Source organism: Carassius auratus, chromosome 32, assembly GCF_003368295.1.
Source record: "Carassius auratus strain Wakin chromosome 32, ASM336829v1, whole genome shotgun sequence".
In the NCBI taxonomy this organism is placed as follows: domain Eukaryota; kingdom Metazoa; phylum Chordata; class Actinopteri; order Cypriniformes; family Cyprinidae; genus Carassius; species Carassius auratus.
Genome location: NC_039274.1, coordinates 30529240 through 30543692, shown reverse-complemented (window position 1 = coordinate 30543692; position 14453 = coordinate 30529240). Strand labels below are relative to the sequence as shown.

General features: G+C 35.5%; 1 protein-coding gene across 6 annotated transcripts in view; it reads left to right on the top strand.

Moving 5' to 3' along the window:
- LOC113052084 (exocyst complex component 6B-like) overlaps positions 1 to 2554 on the top strand; it is an 84915-nt gene extending 82361 nt beyond the window's left edge. For 4 of the 6 annotated variants that reach the window (XM_026216400.1, XM_026216399.1, XM_026216398.1 and 1 more), the window contains one exon: positions 654 to 2554. In XM_026216400.1, coding sequence (XP_026072185.1) covers positions 654 to 780 — 127 coding nt within the window. In that variant the 3' untranslated portion in view covers positions 781 to 2554. The remainder of the gene's footprint in view (positions 1 to 653) is intronic. The other 2 variants (XR_003276979.1, XR_003276980.1) reach the window with 2 other exon arrangements.
- The last annotated feature ends 11899 nt before the right edge of the window (positions 2555 to 14453 follow it).

Below are 14453 nucleotides of genomic sequence, written 5' to 3'. Positions count from 1 at the left end.
GAAAGATGTTACAAAAGATTTATTTTGCAGTATTAAAGAATAATATTTAGCAATATTACCATTTTGCAGTGATCAAATAAATGAAGACTTGGTAAGGATAAGATACTTTTTTTAAAATCTGTAAAAAAAAAAAAAAAATACAGTTTTTGTTGACAATTAGCTTAAAAATCTCAGTCAGTTTGAAATGAGCAAGGAAAAGACTATTTTCTATAATATGCTCCATTTAAATTTTCAGGCCGAGGACTACAGACTAATGTGTTGTTTTTTTTTCAATGCCTTGATGATGGGCCACTTCAGTATTTTGTCACACTCTGAGAGCTTGGCCATGATTTGTCTGGTTGTGAATGAGAGGAATGTGCAGACATTGGCTCAGTGATCTCCAGGCTACTGAGAAGAAGCATTTGGCACAACGAGTGGCAGGGAAGTGAGCAAGTTCATTAGAACCTCTGTGCAGGACTGCTCCAAGACCCCTGCATGGCACACCATATGGAGCTCATTTCTTAACCACACAGTGGTAGTCTCCGTTAAAGTCTGTGCCCTTCCTCAAGCTCTTTAGTGGTGCAGCACCCTGTGACCGTCATGACATTAGATTAAGTGCCCCCCTTGTTTCATACTTGTTTAATGATCTCATATGCTTGATTCATTGTGTGCAGGATGAAGGACAACAGCCGCAAGAACAACGTGTTTGCTCAGTTCCGTAAAAATGAACGGGACAAGCAAAAGCTCATAGACACTGTGGTCAAGCAGCTGAGAAACCTCATCGCCAGCAACCAGGCCTGAGAAAGCCATCGCATCAGCACACAGCCCCACGTCCTGATGAGTTGCCACCAGACTGCGTGGACTTCGCTTGCACACCTCCATTAGTTGGATGTTTAGTTTTTTTTCCTACACCAACACTCGCACTATCATGCACATATACAGACGCACCTCTCTGAAAGGTGCGCCTGCTAAACCATCCTGTGCCTGTGTGATATCCATGTCTTCCTATGTAACTACCTGAACAGATTAAGGACAACACAAATCACATATTGTTCTTTAAAACAGGTTTTGGTTGCCTGTTATTGTCTTGTAATGAGTGTCAAAAGGACTTATCATTTTTTGAATGGACAATACTTTAAAATAATAATTTTCTAATTTTTGAATTTGACATCTACAGTTACACTGTAATTTTGGATTTTACTTAAAGTGCTGAAAAGTTAAAGGAAAATTGGAACACTAACTAGACAAAAAATATCAAAATTTCTAACATCTCAAATTAAAAGGGATAGTTCCCCTAAACATGATCATTTACTCACCCTCCTTTCATTTCAGACCTGTATGACTTTATTTCTTCTGTGGAACACAAAAGACGTTATTTTAAGAAATGTCTCTATTTCTTTTGTCAATTTTTTTTATTTTTATTTTTTTGATGTATTTTCTTTTGTGTTTTACAGAAGAAAAAGTCATCCAGTTTTGCAGCAACGTGGATAAATGATGACAGAATGATGATTTGATGAACTATCTATTTAATATGTGTGAGAATACAAATGAATATTCTCACAGATGTGTCAAGGGTTCATTTGAGAGCTGATTATAAGTGAAGTTTTACTGAGTTCTCAATACAGGGAATCTGGTTACTGCTCTTATTAATTTTTTATGTGTAGTAATTGTATACTAGACATATTTCAGCTTTAGTCTGTTACAGCCAAGACTTAGCTTATAGCTTAATACCTTAAAGAAAACATCTGTGTGGCAGTTTTGGAGAAGATTAGTTTACTGTTGTCATGAAAATGACTAGGTTAAGATTTTTTTATTTTTTAAATATGCAAAATAGAGGCTTTGGTCTCTTGTATTCATTAATTGCAAATATATCAGCCAGCATTCAATGCCAAAACAGACTTGAGGATGTGTAAGGGAAGGGAAACCTATTATAATGGCATAGAGATTAAGAGAATTACAAGAGCAGGCTAATGATGTCAGCACATTTATTTTCATTTACAGTCATGTGAGTTTATGTACACCACTGTACATTAAAACTAATATAAATAGCTTTTAGTGTTTACGCAGTGTAATCTTCCCATATTTTCTCTGATTGGAATGAGGGTGCAATATTACAAATTTATTTTCAAACTGAACTGAGAGTTTTTAGGAGAGTATTGTGTTTAAAGGGAGTTTTCTTTTTCTTTCTTTTCTATTTTTACTGGTACAAAAGATGTATGTTTGAAGCCTGTTCCTTACAATGGATACAAAACCATAAAACTATAAAGGGAATTCCTCATTTTTAGGGACAGAACGTGCGCCATGTCAAAATATGTTTTGGATTCAGCTCTTCCTGTCTGTGCCTTGACTTTTTTTTTTGTTTTTTCTCCCCTGCACAACACCCGGTCTTGGACGTATGAGCAGGGAATGGACATGAGTTAGCGTGTAAAAGCCAGCACGCATGAGAACATTCAGCCTTAGCAGACAGCTCGGATTGTAGAGCACAATAATAACTACAGAGAGAGATGCACTGTACAGATTGTTATATTAAAGCACTAATGAATATTACAATACTAATAAATTCAGCAAATGCCAACAAATAAGTAATAAATGTATTTATTACATTTTTTTTGCATCTGAATTGTAATTTTAACAGCATTTAACTTTCGTTTTTTTGGGGAACAGGTCATTAGATTTATTTATTTTAATATTCGGATGCTATTATAGTATTCGTTATCATTTTAAATTTAAATGTTATTCTTTTTTAACATTTTCATTTTAATTTGTAATATTTCTTTGTGATTTTGACTTTGTGATTATATATATCTTATCTTTTTTTTCTTTCTTTCTTTAAGTTTTAGTTAAAAATAATGACACCTGTCCAGATGTGCACTAACCACAGGTCAGTGGCTCTGATAGCCTTAAAAAGTTTGGGTCGGTTAAGTTTGCCTTAACAGAGATGGAACTTTTGCAACAAGGTACAGTATGAATGTATACATACTTTGTGGACTAAATGATTTATACTTGCATCTTACCAGTTTTTCTGTGATTGAATGAATTCATTCTCAGTCAAATAGTGTCATAGTATGCCTGATATATGAAATATGAAAGCATTGCGATGAGCATTATGGTGGTCAGTGACTTTTTGATGAGACCTTAGATGACCTAGAGCCACTTGATGTACACAACGCTTTCCTCCTTCCTCACACACTTATCTTACTCCATCTTCTGCCTTTTCATTGTGACACAAAACCTGCCTTAACCAATTTTGTGCAATCACTGTCCCATCATGCAGTGAGAGATGCCCCCTGCCACCACCATTTATGTCTGTGTGTGGAGAACATTACTGAGCTGGGACCACACCACAAAAACATTTTCCTTTTCCGCTTCTTCATTCTCTCAGACGAGACACCGTGGCCCTCCGGGTCTGTTGGTCTCCCACATGTTTTGGGAGAGACGGGCAAAACAAATCTTTTGGGGCTCACTTGAGCGCGACAGGCTTTTTGTTGGGGTTCAGGAACCGAGCAGTGCCAGCTTCAAACCGGATGATGAATCCTGCCTCCTACTGCCCATCTCACTGCCCGTCTCCCTCCCTCACGCCCCAGGACCGATGGCGAAATTCGGAAGTTCTTGCAGTTACGGTCCTTTTGAGCCAAATGTAAAACTGAAGATTAATTGTTTCTCCTTACTGCCCAAGATAAAGGACTTGTTTGAATGATTTATACTTTTGTCATATAACCCATGGTGAGGGAATTTGGTGATGCAGTCGCCTGGAAAGTTTTCTGCAACACTTCATTAGGCTGTAATTTTATGCTAGACGTTCACAGACAATGGTGACTTCACATCCAGTATGAGTTCATGATGACTTGACCAAGCCTGACAAAAAAATAACAGGCATGGTACAAAACTACAGTACATGTACCTGCATTCAAAAAGTTGATGGACAGTAAGAATTTTTCCCGACAGGGTTGCATTAACTTTATTACAGTGCATTGTTTCATACATCATATGTCTGGTTGAAGAGTTTTGTGCAAGTGTTCGAGAGAAGGAAAGTGACAACAGAGATCAAAATCAGTCTTCACACTTACTGTACATGTTGATTTTAGCAATATAAAAAGATTGTCCTGTGTCCTCTAACAGGCAATTACAAAAAAGAAGACTGATGATCTTCCAGAAACAGATATACCTCTTGAAATAGAAATCTTTTTTTAAATCACATTTTACATTTATATGCAAGTACTGGGAAATACTAATGAACTAAATGTGCATTTAATAATTATAACATTGAGCGTTGTTAGCACTGTATATAGCTAGTATATTTAGATTCTGAGAAGTCCAAGTTTGTAGCTTGATTGATGTAAAGTATAAATACCCATAAATTAAAAATGTTGCCCATAATTTTATTTTCCACAAAACAATTGTCAGCAATTTCAGGGTTTTTTGCTTTGTTTTTCAGAACATGTCAAGAGATCATGCTATTAGCAAACATGTGGGAATATCATACTGTATATGCTTGCGTCTGTTAGGTATCCAAACATTTCATGAGGCAGACCATGTGTTTGCATCACTCTGGACAGTTCAGTATCGTCTTAGAATATGGTCAAAATGTTAAAACCTTGATGGGCAACCAAAGATAAATGGAGGTGCAATGTCATTCAGCATTTTTGCTATCTGATCGTGATACTATAGAGTTTTACTAACTCCTCCATTAGCAAAGACATTGAAAGTATCTATTAAAAATGGCTGTGTTTCGTGTGTCCCGAGCAGCGGAGGACAAGTGAGGTCACGATCTCATTACTGTCTCAATATCCAGAGAGACAACATTGCGTGCAGAGGAGCATAGAATAAACATTTGCCCAGAACAGAAAAGAAAAAGAATTGAAACTGACGAAATCAGATTGCCAGCGATGGCGGAGACAGATAGCATGTCAACCATTGATCTTTGTCTCTTACGGAAGAGAGTTAAAAATAACCTGCATGTTTATATGCCTTTATATAAGTTATTGTTCAAATCTGTGAGTGTGTTTGCAAATGGGTCAGATGAAAAAGCAGAAGAGGGAAGAAGAGTTTGCATAGTGTCTGCCACGGCTTCATATCTGACTGATTATGGAAATATGGAGATCTGTGAACTAATCTCAGTCTGAGTCTTTCTCTTTATGCCACAGTTTATCTGTTCACTAGCAGAACAGTGACCAACAATCACTTGGCAAACTGATCAAAGCTGTATCTGATGTTGACTGCATACTTATTTTTGCATTGGGATTGCTGAACCCTAGGGTGAAAATCAGACTCAAAAATGTGTATTAAATAAGCAATGTGTAAAAAAAAAAATGTCTACACTTTTAATTAGGGAGTTGTAAAGAGGTACATCAAAACCTGTTGTTGCCTGTTCCACTGGATTTGATGTAATGACATTTAAGATTGGAGAAAAACATGTTTATATATTGTTGTATTGATTTGCATGTAACGTGTATATACAGCATTCAAAAGTTTTGGTCAGTAAGAATTATTATTATTATTATTTTTTTTTTTTTAAATAAATTAATACTTTAATTCAGCAAGGTTGCATTAAATCAAAAACTGACACTAAAGACATTTAAAATGCTACAAAAATTTCAAATTCGAAAATGCTGTTCTTTTTAACCTTATTTTCATTAAATAATCCTGAAAAATGCCATAGTCTGTTTTTAACACTGATCATCTTGAGCATCATATTTTAATGAAGTATATTGGTATATTCGGTTAATTTTAGTTGAGGGGAAAATCTCAACCTGACAATATGTATATTTGATTTCCTGTACATCAATATCGAGATTCACAGGAGACAACCCGATTGTTAAAAGAGAGAGAACTGACAAGACAAAAGGTTGTAAGTGAAAGTGAAGTGAGAGTGTGGGCGAAGATGGAGTGATAAGGGAAGAGGGAAGAGACAGCGAGCGCCCGTTCTCCTCTCCTCCAATGAAGATGGATGGCAGCCCACCCTCGCTCTCTCAGTGCTGCTGGGAGCTTATTGATGGGCTCCGGGAGCCAAAGGTTACAGAAACAAAACTGGCTTCCTCTGTGCATGCTTGTGTGTCCTCCCCTTAAGTCAAGGCGTTTGGGAGGGGCTCGGGTTTAATTTGAACACTGACAACGAATTTTGTTCAGGGATGCTCATTTACTTCAAAAACTTCTGACTCTTGTCATGTTTAACAGTTAACCTAGACGAGTGACTTTTAGGACATTAAGCAGGGGGAAAATGAGCAACCTGTTTAGTTCTGACCAAAATAAAAATGTACTGGAAAACCTAACGTGCGTATTATCCAGTTGAACCAGTCTCACGCTAGAGACAAAGGACCTGGCATTTGGATTCTTCCCTCTTTTAGACTAAATTGGATTGAATGACTGCTTTGGAATGTAGTTGCTAGGAATTTAGGTTAGATTAGATTTGGACTCCCTTAGTTGTCAGATTCTTTTGGGTCCTGTTACTGTCCAAATGCTGATATCTCTATTTTAGATGATTGACCTGAAATCTAAACCTCTCATCTTAAAAATAATGTGATTTAGGGTTTCAATAACAATTTTGAATAAGAGACTTCATGCCAAAGCTGATGGGTATGTCAAAATAGGTTCATTGTCTCCTGTTTAAACTGCTATTTATACCAAAATTACTCGTATCTTCTTCTTCTTCTTAAAAAAAAAAAAAGGTTTTCAATAGTAAAACATGTCTGAATGCAGCTTTTTGCCATCAGAGGAATACATTTTAAAATCTATTAAAATAGAAAAAATATTTTAAATCATTATAAACAATTATTTGCAAAAATCTGTGAATCGAGTTTAAGGTTGGATTTTTTATTTTTTTTATTTTTACCTCAAGTAGAAGTTTTTAGAGCAAGGTTTCTTCCTAGAGGGCCAACGTCCTGTAGATTGTAGCTCCAACACACTTGCCCAGATGTTTCTAGCAATGTTTCTGAGATTAGCTCAGCTTCAGGTGTGTTTAATTTGGGCTGGAGCTAAAGTCTGCAGAAAAGTGGCCCTCCAGGAGAAGGTCTGGCACAAGATATACTTTTAAGAGGAGAAATGTTCTCTTTGGTTAACAACATGGCCTCAGCTGGTGTAGACACAACATTTAAAAATGATTTGCCCAAATGGACATTGTTCCTGGATCAGTCTTGGCTCATAATTTCAGCAACAATCTTCTTTGATTTTTAGACGGTCATTAGGTTTTGCGTCGTGAGTCTACAAATAGCTGTGAGATACTGAGTCACTGAGTGTGTGTTGTTTGTCTTCTGAGGCATTGACTCTTCTGTGGAATTGTGTTCTCCTTATGTTTCAGAGTCAGAGTCACTTCAGTTACAACCTTTCGATTTCTCTCACAGATGTTTGTAAGGCAGGGGATCCGACAGGGATCTAAACGAGAGCATATGCTGGCTAAATGAAAAGAAGCAAACAATGATGATACATTCAAACATCATGTGTTCTGACATACTGGCAATATTAAATATTTACTTGTGTCGTTACTCAGCTATCAGTTATTATTTAATCTATTCATTTTATGTTATTATTATTATTCATTTGTTTGAGGTATTTTATTATTGGACAGTAGAGTTTGGGACATTTATATTAATTGTTTTCTAATAATGTATATTATAAATGATAAAATTAGTTATAATATGTAATCATTTCTATAATACGAAAATACTAATACTAATTTGATTAGCATTAACCCTGAGAAGGATTTTAGTTCATTTGTTCCTGTCTTAGATATCGTACTACTGAAACTCACAGTCTTACAGCAAAACTGAAAGGGATCCACAAGAATATAGTCATTTCTCCCTCATCTGTTTCTTCTCTCCTCCATCTGTTTTGAGGTACAGGAATGTGTCTGTCATTAATTAGCAGGTCACAAATGTTCTTGGTTTCCCGAAGTGAGGAGGTTTCTGGATTTCGCCACATAAAAAAAAAAAAAAAAAAAAAAAAAAAAATTATATCAGTGCGTAATTCTCATTTACCAGGAAACAAGCTAAAACGTGTGCATTCAGATGAACGGACATATATAAACAGTCTGGAGCAGGGTTTTCCCCTCTGAGAGAACATACAAATACTGTAAATGATCTCACACTTCGCTGATGTTTTTATAAGTAACTTATAAACAGAATTTAGATAAAGTTCTCAAGATAAGGTTTTCAAGTTTAGCAGGTATTGTGGCTTCACATGTTGAAATAGTTTGATGCTGGTGATCAACAGTCAAACGATTTTCGATAAAAACTTTTAGGTCTGTTTATCTTTCTCAAATTACCCAGTTGATATTTGATATTCCTCTCATTTTCTTTATGGAAATGAATCATTAACTACTGTAACATTCATTATTTATCGGTTCTCTTTCAATTTTAAGTGTCATTGATTTATTATCATTATTATCAAAGTATCATCTCTACCCCAGAAAATCCCTGTAAAAATGGTTTTATGGGTTAACTTTAAGCTATCTTATAACACACACATACACACACACACACACACACACACACACACATATATATATATATTTTATGTCGGCAAAGTAGCTTGGGATACTAGAACTTTAATATAGTTATTATAAGTTTTAAAATGACCCCTCAGAGGACCCCAGATGATGCTAACCCTGAAACTTCAAACAGAACTAAGATATTAAGAACTAAAATATTGCTACAAGTGTGATTGCATATTATAATAATTGCTGTTAATAATGTTCATCGTCTGATTGACTACGTCTTGTATTAATTTTTCAGAAAAATCCTGTCTTACGCACATAAACTGACAGTCACCACTTATAAGCTACTACTAAGTATTGTAGAAATTAAATTTTCATAAAGTTGCTTTGTGATGATTTGTATTGTAAAAAGCGCTGTACAAATAAACTTGAATTGAATTAATAATGTACCACCATGCCATCTTCTAATACCAGAAACTTTGTCACAGTGTTTTTTTTAACAGTGAATTTCTGGTAAACACAGCTACCAGTTTTTTTTATAGTAAATTTCTCTTTCTCATGTATGCCTACGTCATACTTACCTGCTTTCATTTGTCTGTCTCTCTCAACTCATCTGACCTTGTCTTTCCACTCTTTCTTCCAGTGAATCGATGCATCTCTACTCTCTGGGTTTTCTGCGTCTGCCTGGAAACTCTGACACATCCGATCCTACGCTGAAAATAATGCAGTATTCTGCTTTTAGATTTGATCTCATATAAGAGACAAAAATAAACATAAAATAAACTTATTTACAGATTTCACCCTCACCCCAAACCCTATTTTGGAATCTTTTAGTTTTTGACGGTATTTTACATATTTAAACCATTTCCCCAATTTTAATTTGAGCCTCAGACACATCCACCAATGCATTTCAGATGTACTTTTTATTTAACCAGGTACTCCCATAGCAAACTATCAAACAAGCTAGCCTCAAATTATACATTTACATTCAAATATTCATTTTAAGAGGCAAAGAACAAAGTCATTCAATATCCCCAGAACAGGCTCAGGGTGACAGGAGGACATGAGAAACAACTTGACAGTGTAAATATGAAACACACATTCTGCATTTTGTTGTTAAATAGACCCCAGATGGACCTAGAGGCAACCTTGGTTTTGAGTTAGTGTGGGTCTCACATGTCCTTTTGAACTGTGCCTGTGATTTGTGATGCTGCGGTTGTGTTACAAACATGTTCCAATTGTTTTATTTTTATTTTTTTATTATCCCAAGTGAGTTTGGATTTTTAAGATGTTTGTGTGTAGTTCCTGTTATGTTGTTTAAAATGCTGGGTCCTTGTGTCTTCATGTCTGGCTTTTGTGCCTAATTTTGTGTTTATTCAGTTGACACCAGAACAATAAAAGTAGGCCTACAAATGTCAAGGTGTTATTTACTGATGATATACATCTCTAGTGCTTAAAGTTTGTAATACAGAGCACAAGTTATATGACCACATTTCTGAAATACCTTATATTATGTATTTGTATTATTTTTATGGAGATTGAGACCCAAATTTTCATTCTTTTAAAATAATTTTGTAGAGAGTGACTAAGATGTTCTTCTTCTTCTTAAAAAAGAAAAAAGTTAGTTTTTTTTTTTTTTTTTTTTTTTTTTACAGTTGGGTTTTGGGTGACAGTATTTTTATTTTTGGTGAATTACAGTATATTTATAACGCTGTTTCTGGGCCTTAATATCACAAGAATTATCTTGCTAGTGTGTTCCCTTTTTTGTCCCTTAATGAGTCATGCATTAATGCAAACGTTCAAATCTTGTCAGGTTTTGAAACAATAGGCCACATACACTTGCCAACTTTGTAATTGTTAAATGGGAGAAAAAACAAGCATCATTCATTAAACAAGTGAGGATCACACACTACCTTATTTTCAAGTCATTCTGAACACAATTATTAAAGATGCATGAAAAAATTAAAACAAATTGTGTTTTAATAAATGCAAAGAATATCAAACATATGTGATATCCTCTGACCAGATGGAATTATAGTCTGATACTAAAACACTGTAGTCTGTGTCCGTCATACCTGTATACAGTGACTTTTCTTGAAATCTGTCTCCAACTGGTGGAAATCTGCAGATTGGCTCTGACTTTTGGCATATAATGCTCACTCTGTCCAGACTACATATGTTGGCAAAAATCTGGACAAAATTTATGTAGTGTATTCCCACCTTTAGTTAGAGGCTTTTTGTTGGCACTTTACTTCTGATATCCACTAGTGGACAGTAAATAATGATTCCTGCCATAAATCAGTAACAGAAGTACATAAATTAAGAACTTAATCTGCAATTTCAGTACGCAAATACTATTGTGCATATTTGTCAGTGATGAGGACCTCTGATTTAATTCCATTAAAGGAGAGATGCCATGTGTCTCTTCTTACTAATGGAAGGGAAAGAACCGGATTGACATGATTTCACTGAGTGTCAACACCAGGGAAGCTTGCTGGTGTTCTTCCCCTCTGATTCACCTGGTCTCTTTAAGCCAGTGCTAATATTCTATTGGAACGTACTGGAAGGGTGACGGTTTGATGAAGCTTGGTTACATTTATACATACTACAAGGTCTTAAAGTGGCATTTGGAAACACCGGAAATTTCCTGGCTTGATTTTTATAGGCAAAACACAAATGATTCAGGCTCTGTGTCATGTAAAGTACTGTAAACGGTTGTGGCTAAACTGCATCCACTAGCTGTAGTGGAAACCAGATTAGCAGCTGAAAACCATCAGACCTCCCGATGACCCTTATATTCTGGCTGTGTTCTGTGTAATCAAAGTGAATTGGGATATGCTGATGATTTTCAGATAACAAACAATGTACCTAATATCTGGTATCTGTCATATATAACTCAGTTTGCGGATGCGTGAGCACCACAGTGACATCTGATAATGCTCAGTGTCTCTCAGCGCCTAAAGTTAGAATTGTCCAAAAGAAAGAACAACAAATTATTCATCAGAGCTTGTTTTCTAAAGAATGAAAGTCTTGTTGATATTGGTAAATATGTGAGCAATGTTAAAGACTTTATGGAAAAGTGGATTGTTAGTGATTATTTCTGGGATATGTGTCTGTGGAAACATTTCCTTTAACGGTTTTATTTATATATGATTTGATTTACCCTTTAATCGTGAGTGTGGCTCTAATGGTGATTAGTCACCATACCTTATTTCCACTGTCATTTCCTTCAGCTTCATTACTGTGAGCCAACTTATAATGGATTCATTGTGTCTAAATAGCACTGGTGAGTCATGTTATACTCATAGAATGTGCTCCTTAGTGTGTCCTCAACATGATGTGAAAGTATCATAATATAGAATCTCTAGGGTGACACACTTATAAGCCATAGGTGTGTATTAATGCAGTCTCACCACTCATTCATTTCCCATGACCTCAGTTTGAAAAGGTGTTAGCATTGATTGTCTTATTTAAGAGCTTTGGTCCGACATTAGCGTTGGTGTGTATGTCCATACGTAAGCCTACTTTGAATTATGTAATGCTTATACAAGGGCATGATGCTGTGTCACAAGGTCGCAGGGTCATTGCAAATCAGATTCATGTTATAAAGCTGGACTAGTGTATAAATCGCAAGCTAAAAATAAATAAATAAAATCACAGCAATTACTGTATAGGTGTGCCTTCACACCTCAACTGTGAAAAGTATAGTTTCAAACTTTAAAGAATCTGTTTAGCCAAAAATGAAAATTTGCTGAAGATGTTCTTGGCATCAGGCCATCCGAGATTAAGGTGAGTTTGTTCCTTCATCCGAACAGATTTGGAGAATTTAAGCTTAACATCACTTGGATTCTCTGTAGTGAATGGGTACCATCATAATAATAGATGATAAAAGCCTCAAAACAATCCATAAGTAATCCACACGAAAAAGTGTTTTAACTTCAAACAGTTTCTTCCAGCTTATATATGAGTCCTTTGCCAATAACATTGTTTTCTAGAAAACTTAGTAAGCAATAGTGGAATTGGATTGATATGATTCAAGTCATTCTTATCTGACCATAATCAGTTTGTAGCAGTGAATGGTATCGATCACAATTGCAGTATAGAGTACCACAAGGAGTACCACAAGGCTCAGTAATAGGACCGTTGCTTTTCATGCTTTACATGTTACCCTTGGGAGATATCAAGAAACATGATTTTAGCTTTCACTGTTATGCTGAATATACTCAGCTATATATTTCTTCACAGCTAGAAGAAGCATATCAATTTGCAAAACTAATGGAATGCATAGTTGATATAAAAATCTTCTAACACTTTCTTTGTCAACTTATAGTAAGCCTAAACCTACCCCCAACACTAACCCTAAACCTACCCTAACAGTCTACTCTGAGAGATAGTAGACATGTAGTTGCAAATTTCTGAGATTTAGTTGATATGTAGTTAACATGTAGTTACAAAGTTACTTATAGTCAGTAGAATGTCTAAAGTGGACTATCGAAATAAAGTGTAACCGACCAAAAACCTCCACATGAAATAATCTGGAACACTGTCTAACACTTGATGGCTGCTCTGTTCATTGTTTGTCATCAGTTAGGAAACTAGGTGTGCATTTGGATAGCAATCTTTCCTTTGAAAGCCATGTTTTTAGGATTTGTCAAACCGTATATTTCCATCTTAAAAATATATCTAAATCATGACCTATGCTCTCAATATCAAATGGAGCAATGTTATTTCATGCATTCATGACCTTAAAATTAGATAATTGAAATGCTTTATTGGGTGGTTGTTTTGTGTGCTTAATAAACAAACTCCAAAGCTGGTCCAAAATGCAGCAGCTAGAGTTCTTACTAGAACCAGGAAGTATGAATTAATTAGGGCCATAACCCCTGATGTACTTGTTACATCATATGAAGAATAGCATCTATGCTAATATAAATCCGTTTCATTTTCATTCCGAGGTCACCTTAGCCACCCAGATCCAGTCTGTATCCAGATCAGATGGTCACTGCAATCACCCAGATCTATTCCAAATCCAGTGCAGATGGTGTATCAGCACTAAGAGATGAGCTACACAGTCCTGAATGTCAGCGGAGACCATGTCAGCCTGAAGTATTCTTCATAAAGCTGCTTTGACACAATCTGTATTGTATAAAGTGCTATATAAATAAAGGTGACTTGACTTCTTCAGTAAAAAGTCTTATCATCTGAATCAGGAAAAAAAAGTGCATAGAGTACTGTTTATAAGCATAAACAATTCAAAAGTTATAAACAATTTTTTTGGTAGATTTTGATGTGAGGGGACAACAGTTGATGGACTTTTTCACTAGAGGAAGCATTATTATGGATTAGACTTTGTCTAGAAGTGTGGTTTAAAGTTATGGTTTGTTTATTACAAACACTCCACAGGATGTTAACTGGTGAACTTGAGTCTTGTGGATTACTTGGTGGATTACTGTGATGTTTTTTTTCAGCTGTTTGACATCATTCTGACATCACCCAATTCACTGCAGAAGATCCACTGGTGAGTGATGTAATGCAAAATTTCTCCAACTCTGTTATTATTTATTTGTTTTTTTTTTTTTTTGCCAAACTATGCCTTTGAAATTAAAATGTTCTATATTTGCTTTGTTAAAGCCCACCTGATCTTATTTTAAACTCATTAGGATTCATTGGTGGATGATATTCCACAGGAATAAATTGTTTTTGTAAAGTTTAATCAAAACATAGTAGCTTGCTGTACCTTATGAAATTACTTTTCAGTAACTGTTCAGAATTTGGAAGCTGGGTGCATTGTGTAAATGTATGCAGTTTACAAATCCCCATAGCAACATTTTATGAATCAACCAGCACTTTCAACTCATCCACTTTAATAGGCTTCTGGAATAAATCTGGTAATTCCAGGCCCCTCAGGAGCTTGAGTCACTGCTAATTCTCTCACATCAAACAAGAGTTCATTAAAATGTGAACTTGCTTACTGTCCAAGCTGTAAGTTTAGCTGTGCATTTGCTGGGGGAAACAGCAATATGAAAAAAGAAAGAAAATAACTAGG